The sequence below is a fragment of the Mangifera indica genome, chromosome 18, assembly GCF_011075055.1.
Source record: "Mangifera indica cultivar Alphonso chromosome 18, CATAS_Mindica_2.1, whole genome shotgun sequence".
NCBI classification, from domain to species: Eukaryota; Viridiplantae; Streptophyta; class Magnoliopsida; order Sapindales; family Anacardiaceae; genus Mangifera; species Mangifera indica.
This window is the reverse complement of record NC_058154.1, coordinates 349,695-371,845: the sequence shown is the minus strand read 5'-3', so window position 1 is coordinate 371,845 and position 22,151 is coordinate 349,695. Positions and strand designations below refer to the sequence as shown.

General features: G+C 32.2%; 3 protein-coding genes across 7 annotated transcripts; all 3 read right to left on the bottom strand.

Annotated features, from left to right (window-relative positions):
- Positions 1–656: 656 nt before the first annotated feature.
- Positions 657–3,217, bottom strand: LOC123201405 (DNA-binding protein S1FA-like). 2 transcript variants are annotated; one of them, XM_044616896.1, is made up of 2 exons: positions 3,082–3,217; positions 657–1,081 (listed from the first exon to the last, which is right to left on the bottom strand). In XM_044616896.1, the coding sequence occupies exons 1-2, from the start codon at positions 3,109–3,111 to the stop codon at positions 875–877; spliced, it is 237 nt and encodes a 78-aa protein (XP_044472831.1). In that variant the 5' UTR covers positions 3,112–3,217; the 3' UTR covers positions 657–874. The 2 variants fall into 2 exon arrangements, with proteins under 2 accessions (XP_044472831.1, XP_044472830.1); XM_044616895.1 differs by having other exon boundaries at positions 3,058–3,188.
- Positions 3,218–5,380: 2,163 nt separating this feature from the next.
- LOC123202450 lies at positions 5,381–6,456 on the bottom strand. The gene is made up of 2 exons (XM_044618406.1): positions 6,031–6,456; positions 5,381–5,940 (listed from the first exon to the last, which is right to left on the bottom strand). The coding sequence occupies exons 1-2, from the start codon at positions 6,250–6,252 to the stop codon at positions 5,479–5,481; spliced, it is 684 nt and encodes a 227-aa protein (XP_044474341.1). The 5' UTR covers positions 6,253–6,456; the 3' UTR covers positions 5,381–5,478.
- A 2,006-nt stretch (positions 6,457–8,462) lies between these two features.
- On the bottom strand, positions 8,463–18,160 carry LOC123201412 (probable E3 ubiquitin-protein ligase ZFP1). Of its 4 annotated transcripts, none has more exons than XM_044616905.1 (8): positions 18,051–18,149; positions 16,852–16,962; positions 12,010–12,162; positions 10,730–11,482; positions 10,243–10,658; positions 9,589–9,687; positions 9,358–9,495; positions 8,463–8,778 (listed from the first exon to the last, which is right to left on the bottom strand). In XM_044616905.1, the coding sequence occupies exons 3-8, from the start codon at positions 12,107–12,109 to the stop codon at positions 8,632–8,634; spliced, it is 1,653 nt and encodes a 550-aa protein (XP_044472840.1). In that variant the 5' UTR covers positions 12,110–12,162; positions 16,852–16,962; positions 18,051–18,149; the 3' UTR covers positions 8,463–8,631. The 4 variants fall into 4 exon arrangements, with proteins under 4 accessions (XP_044472840.1, XP_044472839.1, XP_044472841.1 ...); XM_044616904.1 differs by lacking the exon at positions 18,051–18,149 and adding an exon at positions 16,358–16,493 and having other exon boundaries at positions 16,852–16,968; XM_044616906.1 differs by lacking the exon at positions 18,051–18,149 and adding an exon at positions 16,431–16,493 and having other exon boundaries at positions 16,852–16,968.
- Between the last annotated feature and the right edge of the window lie 3,991 nt (positions 18,161–22,151).

The window sequence follows — 22,151 nt, the reverse complement described above, 5'->3', positions numbered from 1 at the left end:
AAAAAATCAACCAAAAGAAGTACGAGGAAACAAAGTTCACAGCTTTCTGCAGCTGCAAAACTTTCATGTGTTCTATCAGCTGCAGTCCAAAATTGTAATTAATCACTAAATTCATTAGTGGGGCTCTATGGGGATAGTCATGAAGCAATTATGAGAAATTTGACCACCACCATTTCCCTAAAGCTCCTATGTCAAAAAAAATTATGAAACAATTGATTATGAACTTTATGTCACTTTCTTTCTCCTCCGTATTCTCATTTTTATGTCACTTTCTAATACAATAAAATTATATATACCTTGTTTTGATGTATAACACTGTCCAATCATATAAAATCATAAAGCTAATCAAAATTAGGCAAATATAAATTTAGTATAAATAATAGGTTCTGGATTTCAGCAGACTTGGTTGTCTTTTTGCTGCTGAGACATGTCTTTAGACTCTGGATGTTAAAGTGGAAGCGCATACATTAGATTTCTCAACCACCTTTCAAGTTGCAAGGTTTTCCATAATGGCTGGCTATCTGTATGGTAAACTTACTATTCATGAGACTCGCGGCCATTCATGAGTACTCGGCTCTTCATTGTTTAGTTTGCAGAGAAATATTTTTTGTAAAGCTTGTGTTGTTTCATTTATCTGAGGAATCTGCAATTTGGTATGTTCATGCAAAGCTTTTCTATTTTTAAGTTCAACAGTAAAGATTTTCTGCTGGGAAAACAACATTTTTACCTCCGAGTCTACCCAACTATAGGGTCAACTTCTAATTAAGAGATAAAATCTCTAACCAATAAATTAGGAAAAAAACACAAATCTGGAGAAAAATTCTGAATACAGACTGTTTGACAAGGAGGAGAACCAAAAGCATTTCTTAAATTCCTACTCTCCAGGAGCTGAGACACCTTGCTTCAGTCTTTCTCTTTTCATCTTCTTCTTTGAGATGGGCTTCTTCTTTCTGGGGGGTAGGTTCTTCTGCGCATACATGTACAGTGCATAATTGCCTACAAGAAATATCAACAGCAGCCCCACTACAACTAACAGCACTATCAATCCTGGGTTGAATCCTCTGGCTTCAGCATTCCTAACCTGTTCCCCATAAAAAACAAAAAATGTTTACAACGGCACACATTCGACAACAATTCAAAAGAAGAACATAATGCAACTAATCACAACATCTAGAGTCTGATCTAAGCATATTACAGTCTGCATGGCACATGATCTCAAGAGAAATATAATTTGAGCAAAACATCATATAAAATTTACTATGCTGGAAATTTATTGATGCATTCAAATTCTGGCACTCTATAAGACTAGAAGAACTTGTTTGTTCAAATATGAATCATGACAATGTCTACAGCATCGCTTGCCAATTTGAGAAAACATCAAGATATCTAACATTCATTAGTAAAGACGTTCAAAATGTGTTCAATGCCAAATCAACAGACATTCTCTAAGCAGGTATATACTCCAGTAGTATTAACCAATCTGGAGCCAGATATTCAGTTGAGGAGAGGCATGACCCAACAATGATATGGTTTAATATTTACAAACCATATAGTATAAGACTAATATGTAATTATGGAATACAGGTTAACCATCCAGACCGAATGAGTTTTTGTGAAAGGAACATGTGAAAAACAGAGATCAGTAAAACACTATTCCAGGTTTAAGTATAGTTAAATAAAATATACAATTAAACGACACACAACAAAAAAACAAAAAACAAAAAACAAAACCAAACCTTGGATAATGAAATGATTAAGAGAATTATCCTTTTGTAAATGACCTTGGCTTTTTACTTGTTTAAATTCTTGGTGAAAAGCATCCATGACAATACATTTTCTTACTGGTAATACTTAATTAAATGAATTGAGGGATAAATAAATTTTTGTCTTTACAATCTCGTCTAATATAAGTTAAATTGATCAATTTGTGTAAAAGGCACTTAAGTTAGTTTCAACATAAAACCCCATTTGTCTTTTTCATTCAGCCTGCTAATTAGGCTAGATAATTTTGAAAATAATAAAAAATTATTGACATTATTTTAGGAGTAACTAATTTAAAATCTTTCACAATTTAGCAAGGGCATGAACCCAATTGACAGCTATAACCCTATGACTTAATCGCTGGTCAATATCGACACTGATGGTTTGAATTCTAATTTGAACAACAAAGTGAAACTGACATTAAAAAATGGAGCAAAAAAGCAGTCTCAAGGTCTACCAAAAATAATCCACAAACTCAAAAGAACTTAACCAAAAAGGCGTCTAGTTAATGATCCTAAATGAATTTGCTAAATCTAAAACACAATTTAAAGTTTTCTCTTGCAATAAATCCGAAAAGAGCACCACAAAGACGTTTTTATTGGTTCTAAATTTCATGTAGTGAATTGAAATAGAAATGGGTGAACCAGGCTGAAAACTACTACCACAATTGGACCCTATAAGGTAAAAAAACGCAGGTAGGTTTTGAACCTTTCAACTCTAGCTTGGAGGTTTCTAAAATTGTATGAAACAATTGTTCTCGAAAACTCTCAATTAAACTCCATTTTAAACAATTTTCAATGTGTCTTCCTTTTACAAACCAAGGGCTTGAAGTTAATTGTAAATGGTTTTAAAAAAGCCTAAAGTTCTTCAGAATGTGAATTAAATAAGCCTTAAAACACACGAAAAGTTCGATCGTAACCAAAATATTGAATCAAATGACAAAGCAACACCACAAAAACTACGAAACGCATTTCAAGTAAAAGGACCAACCCATGCAGCAAAAAAGATAAAAGAAAAAATTCGGTAAGAGATAATCATAGAGAACGGGAATCAGATACCAAATTTAATTTAATTTAATCGAATCTCCCAGAAATCAACATGCAATACAAGAACAAAACTGAATTCCGATCATTATAAAAAATAAAATGGCAAAAAACAATCGATCGAGGTGAAAATAAGTCAAGAATAATTATAAAGTGCTAGATCTTGGAATTAGAAACGAAAATAAAATACTAGGAAACATATCTCGAGGATCAGCAGAAGAACTAGAGAAGATTATAAATTCAAAATAAATACCATGCGATCAAATGATGGAGGCACCTTATCGCCGAACTCGAAATCGTCGTCCATGGCAGAGATCACCTCACCGCACCAAATATACTAGCGAAGACTCCAGCAAACAGCAGTCTGCTTTTGGATCGCTGAGATTTTATGATTTTTATAGCACAGAATTCGGCTTTCTTCTTCTTTTCTCTTGGGCCAATCTGTGGGCCTGGAGCCATAATGAAATCCTAAAAGCCCATTGATTTCTAAAATTGGGCCTGGTCTATCCAATAGAAATGGGCCAGTAAGATCACACATTTATACAGATTCCCTAGAAATGGATTGTGGAGCCTAATTGTCTTTGCTCAAATCCATTATTTGACTGTAAAGGTTTGAATTCAGTTTGTTTGTTTTTTTTATAAGATATTGTTCATATCTTCGGTGACATTTATTTTAGTGATAATATTATTCAACTTATTGACTCTTTCATGTACTATCTATTAACTCAAATGAGCTCGAGTTTAAATTTTACATTATAATTTCAAGTCAAATTTCAATCAGTTCTGGGTTTAGCTTGATTAAATTCACCCATAAGATTTTCTCTAAGACTCGAATGTGGTTTTTTTATTTGCGGAAATGACTCTTTAGATCTTATCCATAATGTGATACTAGATCCATAATTAGACAAATAATGGGTAACAACTACAACATCTCTCTCATATTATAGAGATATTATTTGTTTAACACCCTGTGCATTGATACTCTATCCGAATGACTATACAATCAATGTTATTGGTCACATAGGCCAAAGCAGTGACTCATAGATACTATCTTTTGTGTAGAAAATCTATCTCCTTTTAGGATGACCTTATTTGGTTATATCCTCAAAGATTATAATTGAACTAGTCAAAAATAGTAACTCTAACTTATAAATCCCAAGGATTAGAATCTCGTCACTCCAAAATAGCTCAATGTTTAATTACAACAAGTGAGATAATTTAAGTTGTCAAGCTCTAAGTATAGAAAGATAATCAAGGAATAACACCTCATGATCAACATACAAAACATGTCTCAAATTGAAAGATAACATTCGTTCAATGCCCTGAGCATTGGTGCTATTTATAATTGGTTTCAATAACTGAAACGATATCAGTTATGTTTATTTGCTTTTGTTGTGTGTTTTATATTTTGCATGAAAATTGATTATTTAATTTAAGCTTAGTTTAGTTTTACATGAATTGTGCTCGTATATTGTATTCGCGCATTGTGTTCACAAACCAATATGATTATATTCCATTTCAAATATTAAAAAGTTCTTTTAAATTTTCTTTAACTAATAAAAGATTTTCTTATGAAAATTACATTTCATGAAGTCTACTTTGATAATCCCTATTTGAATAAACCTTGTCAACCATACCCTAAGAGGACAATAATATCACGGAGGCCATACTTCATGTGATCATGAAGCCACAAAAGGCAACATCATGTTCATGCAACTTCCAAGTTAGAATTTACTTTTTTATCCAAAATTTGAAGAAAATGAAAGTAAAATAAAACTATGTATACAAACAAATTATACAAACTTTTGTGTACAATATGAGGTGACAGTTTGTGATTGGATAAAGTGATTGTTTACTTTTTCTTCATTTTAAAATCACACAATTAAATATTACCATATCAGATTATATAAAAATATTTATACAATTTATTTATATATATAATATTACTCACGAAAGTATACCTAACATAAAATTTTTGTAACTTGTTTATTTGCTTAGACAAATAATTATGAAAAACATGAAAAGTAAAGAGCAAAAGACAAAAGAAAGATGAATGGTAGCTAGACAAGTTGGCAATAATGGTATTGTAGAGGCCATAATTCATGTGAACTTAGAGAACAATGAAAAATAGCACACATGATCCATAATGCCACCTCTTTCTCTCTCTCTCTCTCGCCCAATTTAAAGTAATATCATATGAGCAATACTATATGTATTTATTTTTGGTACACAATTCATATAAACAGTGATATGTCATAATGTAATTAGGTGATTTTAAAACATGTGTCATCATGTGATAAAGAAACATTCAATCATATGATAATATTTCATCTGTGTACACAAATTATGTATCAAAAATGGGTATACATAGTTTTATTGATATCATATATATTCAATTTTAAGTATTTAAATTATGTATTCTCATATAATTAAATATTATTTAATCTATTATTTATATATTTAATTAGATACTTAAAACTGGATAAACTTAATTTTATTGATAAAGATAATTCCCACTGTTCACAAATTTAAGATAAACTTTATTGCCTTATACTAGAAATAACCCATGAACTTTCTGAAAACCTTTGTTTATTTATGCATTCATTCAACATATATACTTCTTTTTTACAGTGGTCAATCTATTCTTAAGATTTGTTACGAAGAACTGATAATGCTAACATTCTTGCTGAATTTCTGATGCAACTATTTTGGCCCAAAATTTTAAGTGTTTCTTCATGTCAGCTGCCGTAATAACTCTTGGAATTTTTAAATTTAGCAGTGGTGAGTCGGGTCTCTTTATTAGCCATGCCTCTGATAAATATGGTCTCATAATACCTTTCTCATGTTCATGTTCATCTTCTTCAATATCTTCAGCATCAAATTCTGGTTTTGTACTGCGGCAGGGTTTATTTTTAAAACTTTTAACTCTTTGCAAACCAGGGACAACGCGTATCATTTGGGGGTTTAGATTTTCCTTCTTGAATATGAATCCAAGATCCATAAACCCTTTCACTTCTTCAAGCTCCAGATCCCACATACTCCTACAGCTCATCGACTTCTGCAACGCATTCAATCTGGTTGGCCTTTCTTTCAGGTTCACTTCCTTCCCTTTTATCTTATCGTTAGAATCTTCAACCTTGTAATGAAAAAAAAAAAAGAAAAAAATCGTTAAAATAAATTCAGAAAGCCATGCAGGAGTGTTATAAGTTGAAAACTTTTTTGTTACCAGTGGGGAAACTTGAGCAGAAGCTGATGATTTTTCTGGGTCTTGAATATCTACAGGCGTTGACGATAAAGAATATTGGTTGGGTGATAGAGAGTGTGTTTTGAGGGGTGCTTTTGGAACAAGGAGCGAAGTGGGTTGTGAGAGGAGAATGGCATGGTGAAACCAAAGATAATCCATGGCTGTTAAGAGGCAAATAGAGAGTTTATGATGGGATTCTGCCATTAAAAGAGAAAGAGAGAGGGGTTTCAGAGATGAGGAATAAAATCCGTATAGAGTTATGAGGGTGAGAACAGTTGTGGTGGTGATGGCGAGACGGAGGAGGAATAAAATGAAAGCAAAACGAATATGGTAGGAATGTGGTCACGTGTTATGGATTCTTCCAGCTCCAGTCCTTTCCTTCATTAAATGGCCATCTTGTCATCGTTCATATGTTAACAAATCAAGTTGTATAAATAAATTAATAATAAAATATGTATTAGTATATTTCATATTGAGTAATCCATTTGCAGATTTACTCAATAATTATATGCCACTGTGATATTGGTTGAGATCCTGGGACTGGGACAGTTTTAGTACTTTAATCCCACTTCTATATTCTTAATAAAACAAATGAATCAATGGGTTTACGCTTTATAAAGGCCAAAGAACTATGGCCCACCCAAGTTTAGTTGGGTTTCTGAGGCCGCACTGTAAGGTTTAAAAAATTCAAAATTTCACCTATGACATAATTATTATTAGAATTTTCTATTAAATATAAGGATAAAATTATTATTTTATTAATAATATTAAAAATATATAAAATTTATTATATTTTTCTTTTTAAATTTTAAAAATTAATAATTTTTCAAAGATCTTTTCGTCATGGGATCTTTCTCTCTCTGACAAAAAAAATTCGTTTTAAGTTACTTCTTGTGCATCAATTAATGATTTAGAATGAAAATAGGAGATTATCGATACTAGAGATGGTGGCCTAAAGGGAGAAGGAAAAAACCCTAAACTTTTGGGGGGGGGGGGGGGAGAGGGGAAGGAATGTTACTTTTCAAAGTTATAAAACTTTAAGTAGAGGTAAAATATTAGTTTTTAAAACTTAGAAGAGAAAATGTAATGAATTTTATATTTTTTTAATATTATTAATAAAATAAAGATTTTATCTTTAATTTTAATAAAAAAATTTAATTTCAATTGGCCAATAGGTAGGATTTTAGATTTTTCAAATTCAATAGTTGTAATTTTAGGAACGCAATTAAACTTGAGTGGGAATAGTCCTTTGGCTCTTTATAAAGGGTAATTAATTAAAATAAGTAAAATTTTAAGCGTTTATACGTTTTTAGGACACCCTAGAAAAGTTTTACTAAAATAAGCAAACCGTATTTTTTTTACCCTTATGTTGAAAAACAAAGTAAAAATATTTTTTCTGAGAATGTGCGTCAGTTTATGGCGGTTACGATGGTAGCTAGGGATTTTACAGTGAAACCCTTAATATGTCGAATATATATAGATGTTTTTGAATGTTTCGAACGCTTAAAATGATGTAGTTTCGATGTTAATGGATGCCTAGAAGTGTAGCCGTTGAGAGACAAAAGCGCAAAAAGTAAACAGTGTCAAGCAAAAGTGAACAGTGTCGCGCAAACTGTGAATAGTGTCACACAAACTGCGCAAACCGCGCAAAAAATATTGTTCACAGACTATGATATCTACTTTTGCGTGATGTAAACAGTGTTTGCGCGATGTGAACAGGTTTGCGCGGTGTAAACAGTGTTTACGCAATTTGCGCAGTTTGCGTGACACTGTAAATTTGTGCGCTTTTGTCTCTCAACGGCTACATTCCAGACATGCATTAACATTGAAACTACATCATTTTAAGCGTTCGAAACATTCAAAAACATCCATATACATAATTCGACATATTTAGGGTTTCACTGTAAAATCCCTAACCACCATCGTAACCACCATAAACCGTCGCACATTCTCAGAAAAAATATTTTTACTTGGTTTTTTAACATAAGGGTAAAAAAGGTAAAAAAAATACGGTTTACTTATTTTGGTAAAACTTTTCTATGATGACCTAAAAACGTATAAACGCTTAAAATTTTGCTTATTTTAATTAATTACCCCTTTATAAATTAACATTTATTATTGTAGCCCCCGACACAGCAAAGGCTTTTGGTCTAGGGGTATGATTCTCGCTTCGGGTGCAAGAGGTCCCGAATTCCATTCTTGGAATGCCCCTTTTACGTTTCTCTTTTGGTGTTTGAAAATTTTCGGATTTACAATTTATTTGTAAATTAGATTGAATTGCGTAATAGAAAAATCATACATGAAATTCATTGATTTTCATGAAAAATTCACCAATTACTACCTTTATCTATTTCACTTAGTTAACTTCTCCCTTTAGAAAAAGAAAAAGATCGTTACTCTCATAACATCAGTAATTGAAGGCTTCACAAAATTGGGAGGGAAGCCAAGAACTAATGGACTGGCATTATCTAACATTCAATTTACAAATTTTCTAATAAAAATTGTTTCCTTCATTTGAGGGGATCCCCAGATCTTTTATATATATACAAAAATGATAAATGAAAAGCCACAGGTACATATAAGTTACTCCCTTTTATTATCCCCCACAACCGAAGCTTTGCAGATTGGACATAAGTTCTTCATCGACAACCATTTCTTGATGCAGGTTACATGGTAATCGTGCCTGCATGTTTTCAGTGTCCCCACGTCGTCCAAATCCTTGTATTCTTCCTGAAAACCACAATACAAATTCATTTGACAATAAGTTAAACAACAAAACTCGGTTAAAGTGACCAAACATGCGGAGGTGGGAACTGCAGTATAGTATATATACGTCAAGGCCGACCAACTTCTAAAAAAACGGAAGATTAAGTTGACTCCATTGATGCATTAATGACCCAGTAAAAGGTAAAAGCACTATCTCGCCCATATACGAATACAAAACCACTTTGAATAAATACAGATTGAGAATCCGTTTCCCTTTGGACGGATCCAGTTCCCATTCGGGAGCCAAAGCTTGACTAATAATAATAAGGGCTACCCTGGCTAAAATCCTTGAATCTCCTTTTCAGTTCCATAAAGGGGTAAATATCCGGATTCATAGCCCATTGAATACCCGGTTCCCCCAGCGGAAGGAGTATAAGCACTTGACAAAAAGAGAAAAAAAAAAAACATTTTCTAATTCATCATTTTTCTGTCCGTTTGTAGCCTTGACGTTTTTAGGGTAAACACTTTGACAACCCATTTCAGTAACATGATAGCTTCCGAGTTTTGCAATACTTCAAGTTATAAACAAGGTCAATTCCTTACCAGGCAAATTACACAAGTTCCCTCCTCCTGCATCTGATCTGACGAACAGTAGATTGTTTCTGTTAAGCACTTGGATATCAGATCTTCGGACAAGCCGGTGCTAACATTCCCGATCCTCTCCCCAAGTGCTAGTAGTTCCTGCTCAGGTCAATCATTCAATAATATTTAGGATTCAAACAATAATAACAATGGACTAATAATGTAATTAACATCTGAAAAAATGATAATAACCTCATATGTCATATTGTCTACATCTAGCCTCATATCCCTATGCTGATCAAGCATACTTCTTGGCCCATATGTGGTTGGGCGGTCTACAATCATAAAACCCTGCAAAAATAGAGCACATCTTTCAGAAAAAAATGACGGCAACCAAATTGAAAAATAATTGATGTCTTAATGTTTCAGGACACTAGGACAGACAATCAAATGGAATACACTTTACATCAGTCACTACAATTTTCACTTAACTTGATAATCTCTTTCATTGAGTTTCAAGACAGAATTCAAACATTATTGGTTCCAAGTAGAGCACAAGCACTAATCAATGCCGATAGGCTGTTGCTAGCTCAACAAATCGGTAAAAGGTAGGAAATGGATGTCGGTTCAAGTACCACATAAATACAAAGAAGGCCAACACACAACTAAGGTCCCCAATTTCAAACTCTCAGATCTTTCTATGATCAGCATCTCACTACCAGCAGCCAGGAATTCCCAGACAAGATACAAGATTACAAAGGGAAGCAATATGTGTGATAAAATACACTACTCATTTCAAGTGAAAGAATGCAACAGTTTACAGACAAGAATTTTCCTAAACATGGTAGACAATGAATAAAGTCCATCAAGTGGCACAAAAGGTAAAATTCCTGCAAAAGTACATACCTCAGAAGAAAATCGCTCATGGAGACTTGGCTCTTCTGCCAGTGATCGGTACCTGTCATGTGATATCCTTGATCTTCCGCTCCTATCACTGTGACGCCATGCTAAGGAGGGTAATGGCCTTGGATTTCCGGGGGAATAATTTTCAGCTATCAACTGCATTCCCTCATCTGAAGATCCCACATGTCCAGCACGCATAGTGCTTGAAGAAGCCCTAAAAGTTGGGGTAGATCTCTGATGAGAATAGCTACTGCGAACACCCCTCACAGATTGAGTTGAGTTAGCATGAAAATTTTGAGGAGCAACAGGATTTCTTCCCAAAATGAAATCATGATGAAAAGCCCCAATCTCTACGGAAGCACTTGCAGAACTGCTTCCAACAAGAGAGTGATTGGTCTCATGACTAAAAACACCTGGATCTGCAATTTCCCAACAAGTCATATTAATAAGAAGAAATTCATAAATCACAGAATAACGCACCAGTAATTACCTGAAACCTGAATCCTTCTGTGAGCAGGAGATATTCTATTATGGCTCCACTCCCTAGCCAAGGCAGTAGAATTCTGAACTGAATGATCCATCGAGCTAGAAGGATCGATGGGCCGGCCTGCTGAATAAGAACTGTGGGAAGGATTGGTTAACAAATGTGCCCGAGCGAGATTGGGTTCCAAATCAAGTGCAGGGCGGCTTCTCACATTCCTCATTGAGCCCTCACCCCTTATTGTGAGGGAATTACTTCGATAACTTGGAGTTATGGTACTGCAATCCCAAGACATGTGTTGTGAATCCATATTAGGTTTCTCCTGCCAGATTTCAGAAGGTAGAGGGACATCAGAGGAACTTCCAGCATTATAGAATCCACTTGTACTGCCTCTCTCACAAACTGAAGGGACCCCAGGGCTTTTTCTCTTGTGAGGCCCTCTTCCAGTGCCCATGGTAAGATCAACAAAACCACCTTCAATGCCGTGGAATGTCTGCAGATCATAATTGGAAGAAGCTGTATGATGAACATAATTTACTGGGGCTGTATAAAAAGATCCATCAGCAGTTGGTGGATGCAGAAAAGGATCATAGGACGAGCTGGAACCATCTGGTTGGTAATGTGGCATTTCACTATTGTGACTAGACGTATACCCATTTGAGTTTGGTGCAGGGTTCCAGTGAGAAGCAAATTGCACTCCATCCACAGACATATTTTCCCCAGGATATAAGAAAGAACCATTCTCTGCAGTGCCAACCCTACCTGCAATCCAAATCTAACTATTAGCAAAAAGTTTCGTCAAAGAGTTAGTCCACGGTTCTCCACAGATAAAGTATCATACACAATACAAAATCATTAAATGACATTACAGGTCTTACATTCTTGCAAGATTATATAAGGGCACCTTGTCAGTAGATAAAGATAGTCTGATTCCTCAAAAAATTTAAATTTTCAATATTTGATCAGTTACACAATGTTGCAAGGACAATTAGTTGATAGGCATGATGAGGACAATTGCATTGTCATTTTAGATGTGGGAGTTACGCTAAGTAAAAGCTAGGTATGTGTAATAGAAACTCTTTAATAAAAGGGAAAAAAAACAGCATGAGAGATAAAGATAATCTAAAGAGAACACATATCCCTCCTTGTTATTCAAAATTCTGAAGAAGAAAATTGAGTTAATCACAATAAGAAATAAAAACCATTCTACAGCATCATTACTAATAAACAATGTTGAAAATAATATTAAAGCACAAATGTGCAGGTAAAGGCATTATAAGTAACAATACCCATATTTGCATAAGGCTGTTCATTATGCAGATGATTCCAGTTCTGATCATGTCCATTTTCAAACATTTGGGATGTGCTTAGTAAATGTCTATGCCCCATAATTCTGCCACCTAGTAGCCACCAAAAAATTAATTCCCAGGTTCAGAATCAGCCTGCACACAAGGCAAGAACATGTCAAACATGCAGAAAATAGTGTCAAATTATTTCCATTATGAAGACAGATGCACTTCTAAAATGCCTCCATGTATCAGACACAAACAATAGATCATTTTATTTTGAAAAAAAATTAAAGTGAAAATATATTATCCTATACATAAATTCTTGTAATGATGGTTCCAACAAGAAGACCAGATAATATTTTTCACAAATTTTGTCTCATACAGCAAGCATTTCTTATTTTTCAACTAAATTAAAATTTCAGATTAATATTAGTACATTACTTCCCAGAATTGCAAGCCACTTTCACTGAAAAGAAAATGAACCTATTTATTTAAACCCTTTTTTTTGTCTACCCATTTTACATAAACAATAAAGTTCAATCATCAACTTTTACCACATCAACTTGTCTCATTTCAATATTGAGGCATTGAATGTGAACCTCACATGAAAGGATGTCAGTCCTAAAAGCATCACAGTTTAGCCTTCTGTAACAAATTGTGGCTTGTTCTCATTATTCACAACCGGAAAAACATTATGTTAACTAGAGATGGATCCTACAAATTTTGACGCCCATGTGAAAAGAAGTAAAAGTGTAGGAACGAAGGATAGTAATAATTAAATAATTAAATATATATTGTTGAACAGATGTGCAGTACACACTCTGTACCCCTCATACATTTCGGTAGGAGATCAGATTCTTGATCTGTGGTAAAATGAAGAAGGATGAGGAAAAGGATTACTCACAGGAAGGACCATACCTCGAGTTGGATCAAAGATGGCAAGAGAAGTAATAGCGTCACCATTTAATAGCCTTTCACTTAACAAGAGTACATTTAAATGTTTTTCCTGCAGCTGATATGAATATTAATCATGCATTGGCATGGATGATTGGTAAGGAACATAAGAGAAAGTCAAAGTAAGCCTTCACTCCTATCCACCTTTATAGGAGTGGTTATCAAAACCAAAGAATGGAACTTTGTAAAAATTAACATCTACGAGAGCGAATTAAGAAATCGATGATTGTATCCTTTCCAATTATAAGGAGGTCAGAAATCTAGAGATCCACTCATTGTGAAGAGATCCAACTTTGAAAATGGCAACTCATAAGGAATACTAGGCAGAACATTAGCAGTAGAGTGAATTACACCAGAGCAACTGAGCTCAAGTCACATTTATGAGCAACACTATGCGTAATCCCTTCAGCTACTCAACTGCTAGAAAGCCAAAATAGAAGCAGAGATAAACCGCCCATTATCAAAGCCACCTCTGTACACCCTGATAGGCACCAAATTCTTTAACAGTAACATATTTTCCATATTTTTACTCACTAGAACCTCCATCAAAAAACAGAGATATTAGAAGAAACTAAGGGAATCCTAGCATTTATCTCAACACCTTCATGCAGATGGAAAAGAAGAAGGGGAAACACTTGTAATCCAAAAGGATGCTGAGGCATTATAGCCATTGTCCGTTGGCTGGAAAAAGAGCACAAGTGTAATTGAACAACAGTGTAGCTGAAAAATCACCATAGAGTGGAGCCCTATTATGTAAAACATAATTTCTAAATAGGAGACACCGAAAATATTTACAATAGTAGCCCTTGCCATAACTTGAAAAGGACAATAGTCAAAAAATATGTGCACAAACGTGCAAACACAGAAAAGAAGGTTGAAGATGGAAGCAACCACTGACCTTGGAGAAGGGAAATGGAAAGCACTTTGTAACTTTAGTATAGTCTTTTTCTTGCAGTCCTAGAGGGAAACTTTGCTATCAACTTTACACACCAGAAAAGATTTATGGTAACTATAAGGACATATTCTTAATTAAAAGGACATAATTCCTATTTCAGTAGATAGCTTCACAGCTGGGGTCAAATCTAGCCAAATGATTACTTTGTGGCAGCTAGTTTTTTCTTAAGTTAAAATTCTTCTATAACATAGAAATTAAGTTTCTTCAGTAAAATGCTCACTATATATAGAATATCATGGCCATATTTTCCAATCTTTACACGTAAATTATTATAGTCTCTAGTATTAGTATTTACCGGTTCTCTGATTAGGCATATTGACTGCATCATGTAAATTCAATTACTTCCTTTTCAAATTTTACTATCATACTTGATTTCAAGTTTTTTCTGAAAAGTTTCATATCTCAATTATTTTAAGTTACAAATTTAACTAAAAGACAAGCATACTTTTCTTTCAAAATGCTAGATATATTTCAGAGTGAAAATAGAAAGGGAATTCAAACATGAGAACCGAAACATATTAAACTATTCTATTTAGTAGTTAGTTATACTTAGATGGGAAGGGAATAGAACTTATGCTCAGATAATCATATAAAGAACTTTCAATTTTTATATACAGTAACACACCAGCTGATAAACCCATGTCAAATTACATAATTTAATCATAGTTCACTATATGTTTACCACTGATGTCACTAAACAACCTGTTGAAGAGTGCCAAAAAAATAAGATGAGACAAGAACACATTATGCTTCAACAAGATAGATTAAAAATTATATCTTATTATCTTTACATTAAGTTCATTATAGATTATAGTTAGAAAGATATATTTCATAACTATCAAACAAGCCATAAGTTTATCATCTGCAGTTGGAGGCTCCCATGAAAAAAGCTACAAAAAAACGCTGAAATTATTATGCCCCTCAATTAAATTACCTTAAGCAACACTCATAAAATCAAACAAAGATGAGAACACACCTACTGCCCAGGCCATTATCATCTTCAAACGCATAAACAATAAATAAGCTCTCAAGAGATACTTTGGATGATACAGAAGTAAATGAGCAGATGAGAACACCATAGATACAGAAGAAAAATAATAGAACAAGGTACTCTTCAGAACAGAGATAGCTAAGCAAAAAAATAAATAAATAAATAAACAAGTTAACAAATAAAATAAATAAAAATTATGTCATCTTTTCTCTATGATTCCAAGAATTGTCAAAAAGATGAATCAGTATAACCAAATTATATACACATTGCTTAAAGTTGCAAACCTTTTATTACTAAAAGTTACAAAACTGACAATAAATCCACCCTCAATATTATGTGAGTGTCTCCAAAAGAAATTGAATTTCATTGTTTTTTATCAAGCAAAAAGCTCAGAACAGTTAGCTATCAAAGTGTATTTTATACAACAAATTACAGGAAATGCCAACACCTATAGCAAGATACATTAGGCCTTCTGAATACTACGAAATCTGTTCAGACACATAGATCGAACACTCTATCTGTCTCTCACACACAGAGGCCTGTTAGTTAACACGTTCTAACATGCAATTGGGAAAATCACAAATCTCAACTCTTAGCTATTGTCCTTTGATATCAAGCAGCAGAAAAATCCTGTCAAAGCAGACCTATATTTTTTCCACCTCCTTTAACAAACTTCCTACAAGGAGAGATAGTTGCCCTGCATCTAGGAAATGGCTATTATTATCATTCAATGAACTTATGGGCCAAAACATTAGTAAAATATTTCCCTGTCCAACATCACCTGTATCAACCAGATCGCCCCAGGACTTCATTTTGGTACAGCTATATGAGTGTCAGCAAGCTGATGCTATAAATTGTTAATTATCTCTTAGAGGAAGCAGGTCACTAGAAAGGTAAGATAGAAACCTATTAAAGTGTCCACTAATCCAGAAAGAAGTAAAAGCAACCCTCAGCCCACCATAAAATTTCCACTATAAGCTTAACGGCATCACCAAGAAACCAAGTTTGTTCTATACAATATTAATTCGCCAAAAATTATTTCTTTAGAATTGGATGTAACAGTGGCCGAACTCCAATCAGCACAAAAACATCCTCTTTGCATACAAATTTCAGTAAATCCATCATCAAGCCCTATCCCCTCTGGCTTATAGCAGTAGCAACAGATCGAACCTGATGTCCCAGTACATGAACAAAAAGAAAGTTGAGTACTAGATTCTTAATGGCCATGGAGTTGTGTAATTTTAATACTACTCCCTAAATTTCTGGTAAAGACTTTCTACCAAATATCATCTCAAACATAAGAAATCTAAAGAGTATGACATCCTCAGCACAATCACTAAATCTCCTCCTCCCCCCGTACCACCTCCATTCCATGGAATAGATGATTCCGTTGTGAACTGAATTTCAAGGAACAAGGTCTAAGAAGTTAGAAATAGAATCTCTAGTACCATTTATTTGCTCTCTGATGGTGAGAGGACAGTTCAATAAACTCTGAAATTGTAGTAAAAATGATAATAAAATCTTCAGGGAACACAGGTTTCCAACTCAAATCTGTTCGTGGTAGCCCAATCAACCAAAAAGTGCCTGCAACACCATTTCCAGTTCAGAAGATGTAAAAAGAAAAGACTAACTAAACCATCCACCAACTCCAACATCCTACGCATGGCTAGATTAAGGTTTAATCACCAAATTTAAAAACTAATCTGCAACTTAGTAGCCAAAAAAATTAGTGCAAAGAGAATAAAGATTTAAAATCTATTTGAGACTACATTAAGACAAGACAAGATAATGAGACTGGAGAAAATGTAAAAAGCAGATAACCTTGCTAACCCACCACCAGCCACAAACTACAATGGTTCAAATGAGTGAATTTCTTACTATATTCTTCAAAAAAATGATTGGATAGATGTAACAGATAGCTTAGGGTATCAAAACTTCTCACCTGCAGCTGTAGACTTGATATAGCTCCAAACCACCAAACTAGTTAACGTTCATTCTTGATTTCAAACTCAAGACACATGAGCAGTATTAACAAACCACCAGAGCGCCAGACCTGCATAACAGAAACCATCTAAACCTAGTTGATGTTAATGTAATATTAAGTAAAACTAGGACCAAGGCTATTTGCTACTAGTCCCTACGATGAGCAAATTCCATATATGAAGCTAAAATAAATAAGTGTCCAAAAAGTAGCATCCCACAACTAAATTGATATTCATTTTCTCAGAGAATAAGAGTAATTTTGCTGGAGATTCTTTTAAATAATTTATACCATTATTCATTTGGTGTTTATCTGATTCAGCAACCAAGCAAAGTAACAAACACAAGGCAGCATTGAGGGTTTTTTTTTTTTTTAATGATTAAGAAACTGTGGTTCATATTTTTTCGTACTTAAATAAATAATCATTTTCCATATTTTAACAACTACATACGCCCATGGATTCAGGCTAAAGTCAAGAATAATCACAGACGACAACAATCAAATTAAAGAAAAATAATTAACATAAAACAAAACAAATGAAACATACGACCTGTTATCACTGATAACTTTTAACGATCAGTTAATTACGAAGCAAAATGATTGAGCATAATCAGTAAAACCAGATTCAACGAACATGGTCAAATTACCGATGATGTAACCAATTTTCTAAAACGGATTAGAATGATGATATTCAATCTAAAACCAAAGCCCAAAACTAAATCTAAGCAACAAAACTCTCCATCACATGATGTACATAGAGTGACAACAATCGCCACCACCACTTAGAAAAAGTCCAAAATTAGAAAAAAATTCCAAAACAGGGAAAAAAAATAGAATATCGACACTAGAACATCCCAATTTAAACCAGGTCTGTGAATTAGAAACCGCCATTTACATAATCTAAACAATTTTTCGGCACCAAAACATGAAGATGATAATCAACCTTAAAACCACCCAAAAACACCAAAATACAACTATCAAGAACTGAGGACAACAAATAGGACACCAAAGATGGAAAGATCGGATTCAAAATCAAGAAATCGATCATGCAACCGATGATCGGAAAGACGATAAACAAAATACAACTAAAAAATACAACGATCAACCGAAAAACACGTGCGTGAAAAGAGTTCATGTAATCATTCGGTAAATTAACATGCCTGGAAGAGTGATCACAGGTCCGTTCCGGAAAAGAAAGAATTAAACGGAGAGTTTTGAAGAGAGAGAGAGTTTTAGAGAGATGTTACAAATCTGTTCAAAGGAGGACGATGAAATAAAGGCAATGTGCATACATAAATAACAAGAGGATGAGAAAATTGGCTGGTCTGCCCACCGTGACCGGCTACCTATACAATCGGTATTTAACTCTTTATTTACCGTATTTATTCATGGCTTAATCTTTAGTCTTCACTTTGACGTGTTTAAATGCCGATTATCAATTTTTAAAAGAATACATTATAATATTAAATTAATACTGCATAAATTAGTGAACAATTTGATATTTTAACCTTTCAAAATTATGTTTGGATAGCAAAATGATGGTAAAATTAAAATATAATATATTTACCATCCAATAAGAATTATAAAAAAAGGCATTGGATTGGATGGGTTGACAAGAAAGAAGATACCTTAATGCCATTTCACGTGGGCTGAGGCAGCAACAATGTAAGGTTGGCCGGGCTGGACCCGGATCGAACTAAATCAAGTTTGAAAATCGTTTATGTGTGAGTTTGTTTAATTTAAATTTAAAATATTTAAATTGTAAGCTTTGATTTGTTTTTCAAATCAAATTAAACTCAAACTAAAAAGAGTTTAGCTTTGATACGACTTGTGAGTTGATAGATGATTTAATTCATAATAAATTTGACTAGTGGTTTGATAAAAATTATGTTAAATAATTATTAAAATAATATTGTTTTACATATTATTAAATAAAACATTATTTATCAGTAAGTTGATAATTTAAATCATGAATCTGCACCATAAATCTAAGATATAACTTTAAATTGTAAACTCGAACCAAATTTTAATTGAATCATTTTATTATAATTAAATTTAAATCACTTATAATTTTAATTTGAAGAATTCAAATTAAAATTAAATGATTTTTTGTTTAAATTAAAACTAAAAGTGTTTCACATTTGGATACCCACCTCTAGCCATGCGTAACTTAAAGCATGGGTATTGTAGCCTTAATCTCCGTTTCTATCTTGACATGTGAAACTGTTTTAGGTAAGGCCAAAAGACTTATACTAAATTTTGAAAACTCAAATATTCATCTATCAGTTAATAAAATTAACAAAAATTTATTAATTCTAATGATATAATTATTATTTAACCTTTAATATTAAAAAAATAAAATTTTATCTCATTTTTTTACTTTAATTTTTAAAATAAATAATTTTCCTCAATCTAAATTTTGAAAAATGACATTTTCCCTCTAAAGTTTTCTTTTTTCTTCTTTCATTTCCAGCCACTAGAATTTGCCTTCGACTGCTTCTTCAACCTAGTCTAACACTCTCTCTCCCTCCTATTGCTCTCTCTGACAATGTATCTTTGTTTCCAACTGATAAACAAGTTGAAGTGAAGGAGTCAAAGAACTATAAAGAATTAGAGATTATTGGACTAGGAACAGAGAAGGTGCTTAGTTTTTTGTTGGAAACAAAAATCATCGGAGGGGGAGTGTTGAGAGGGAGATAGAGCGTTGGATTGGGCTAAAGAAGTGGTCGCTAACGGATTCTGACAGTTAGATTTGAAGGAAGGAAAAAGAAATCCTGGAAAAAAAAAATCATTTTTTAAAACTTTGATTAAAGAGGAAATTATTAATTTTTAAAATTAAAGTAAGAAAATGAAATAAAATTTATTTTTTTAATATTAAAAATTAAATAATAATTATATTTTTAAATTGTATTAATTTTAATAGTTAATAAATAAATTTTTAAATTTTTAAAATTTAACAAATTAGAGTTTTAAAGATAGGCGGCTAAATCATGGGGTAAGAACAAGTCTTTTGGCCTTTAGGTAATAATGCCGTGCCTCAGGAAATCCTATTCCTTATTCCTACATGATGATCATTTTATTTTATTTTTTAATATTTTAGGTGTATTTGTCGCTTAACTCGAAGCCGAGCCGACGGTGAAATAATTTTGATCTCTCAATTGAATAATCTTTGTAGGGTGGCATTTAGCAGAATCCTAAGCGTGTCCACAACAGTTAAGAGAGAAAGCATGCAATTAAAATTTTGAAAAATAAACGATGGAATTATGGCTCCACCACAGGTTCCGACGTTTGTCAAGTCAAATTACTATGTCCCACTCGACGTTCATTGAAATAATAATGAATTTTCATATTTAAGTTTCATAAATTAAATTCTTATTTTACATAGATTGTTTTATTTTTCTTATTTTTTAAATTTTTTAATTTTCTTTTCTTCTTTAATTTTTTATTATCTCTTTTTAAAAGTTTAGGAGATAAATTGTAATTTTTATAAATATTAGAGGTGTGTTAATAAAATTTTTTAAGGGTGTTTTTTGTAAATTCAAAAAAGGTTTTAAAATTTTTAACATTTTAATATATCATAAATTCAAAAATATTGGTTATACCACAAAGAATTAATCGAAATACTTGATTATAAAATTTTAAACTAGTAAAAATATATTGATAATTTAATATTTTTATTAAGTGTTTATAATAGTTTTATAATTTCAATAAAAGGTTAAAATAGTTATGTTCAAGAATACTTATCAAATTTAATAATAAAAATAAATAATAAGTAAGAATTTAAACATAGAAAGTTGTTCGTTAAGCAAACCTGAGGTGGGAAATAGTCATTTGACCTTTTTGTAAATTGCAATGACTTCATGTGGCAAAGAAGTCAATATTCCAAAAGTGGATGCCTCTTTTCTGGTCTCCTATCCATTAATTAATCCTTCTTATCTCTTAACAAAACACTTTATTTTTTATTGTGAACAACTCATAACTTTCGGTATTCAATAGGAGAATAAAAATGTAACACAACAATTTATATCATCATACATGATCTAATGGCCATGAATCACGATAGTGGACCTAACCTAATTTAATATCTCTCTATTTATTGGATAATATGATCAATATTCAATTTTAAATATTTAATTAAGTATTTAAATATATATTATTATTAAAAATTTAATTTAAAATTATTTAATAACATAATAATATATCATATATGCATCTAATTGAGTGTTCAAAACGAGATGCTTATTTATTTGCATATTGACTTTGCATCTTCTTTTTCTTTTTTATAGTTCTATTTTTTAAATTGGCCATTAAAGTATCTTCTTATTTATAAAATTTCGATCAAATCCAATATGATAATTGGCTTAAGGTTCAAGCATTCCATTATCAAGTGTGGACAAATGACTCTATGATAAACAAGTTTGAGTTGGGCGATGATGGAGTGTGGGGTTTGTATATTTTGTTTAATAAATACTTAATTCTTTATTCACATAAATTTTGCTTTCATAAGTCTCTCTTATGCAATGTCTTCAAAACATCAAGTGGTCAAGTCGTCTGATTGATTATGAAACAAAATAACTGTTTGTATAATTTTATATATAATTTAAAATAATATTTAAAATAATTTTATATAATTATTTTAAATAATTTAATATTTAAAACCAAATATGCTAACACTTGGGAGTTAATTAATATTTTACGATAAGCATTGTAGGCTTTTTTTTTTGGTTTTATTTTTCACTCGAAATTTCTGTTTTGAGAGTTAATTAGTATTTTACAATATGTACGATGGAGTTTTATGATATATTATTAGAAGCCAACTCATGGAACGATTGATTGATAGTTTTTACTAGGTATATATAAGTTGTGATAGCATGATTTCACTAATGAAAATATGATTATTCAATTTTTAGTATTTTTTTAATATTGTTGTAAAGAAAAATGAAATACGATGAATTTTGTTTTAAATAATAAAATTTTTTATTTTTTATAGAAATTATAAACTAGATAAAAAGAGAGATTAAGACTAACAATCCATAAACATAAGGGTATGATAAAAATTAAATATATAAAAATTACCCGTAAAGAGAATATATAAAAAGCTAAGTAGATGATATCATTTTACCTTTTATAAAAATATTTAAAAAACCCTATATATGAAATACCATATAACCCCTTATAATATATATAATAATACCCACTCATTTTTCTCTTGTTTTTACTAATAGAAGAATGTTACGTGTATATATGTTAAATATATATTA

Bases quoted from the DNA above. Each gene is read 5' to 3' on its own strand.
- LOC123202450 (XM_044618406.1), bottom strand. From the start codon at position 6,252: ATGGCAGAATCCCATCATAAACTCTCTATTTGCCTCTTAACAGCCATG. The intron at 5,941-6,030 runs GTAACAAAAAAG...TTTCATTACAAG, and splicing joins CTGCTCAAGTTTCCCCACTG to GTTGAAGATTCTAACGATAA.
- LOC123201405 (XM_044616895.1), bottom strand. From the start codon at position 3,111: ATGGACGACGATTTCGAGTTCGGCGATAAGGTGCCTCCATCATTTGAT. The intron at 1,082-3,057 runs GTATTTATTTTG...TATGGGGAACAG, and splicing joins CTCCATCATTTGATCGCATG to GTTAGGAATGCTGAAGCCAG.
- LOC123201412 (XM_044616907.1), bottom strand. From the start codon at position 12,109: ATGGGGCATAGACATTTACTAAGCACATCCCAAATGTTTGAAAATGGA. The intron at 11,483-12,009 runs GTATTGTTACTT...TTTGGATTGCAG, and splicing joins ACAGCCTTATGCAAATATGG to GTAGGGTTGGCACTGCAGAG. The intron at 9,496-9,588 runs GTTATTATCATT...TGACCTGAGCAG, and splicing joins TAGACAATATGACATATGAG to GAACTACTAGCACTTGGGGA.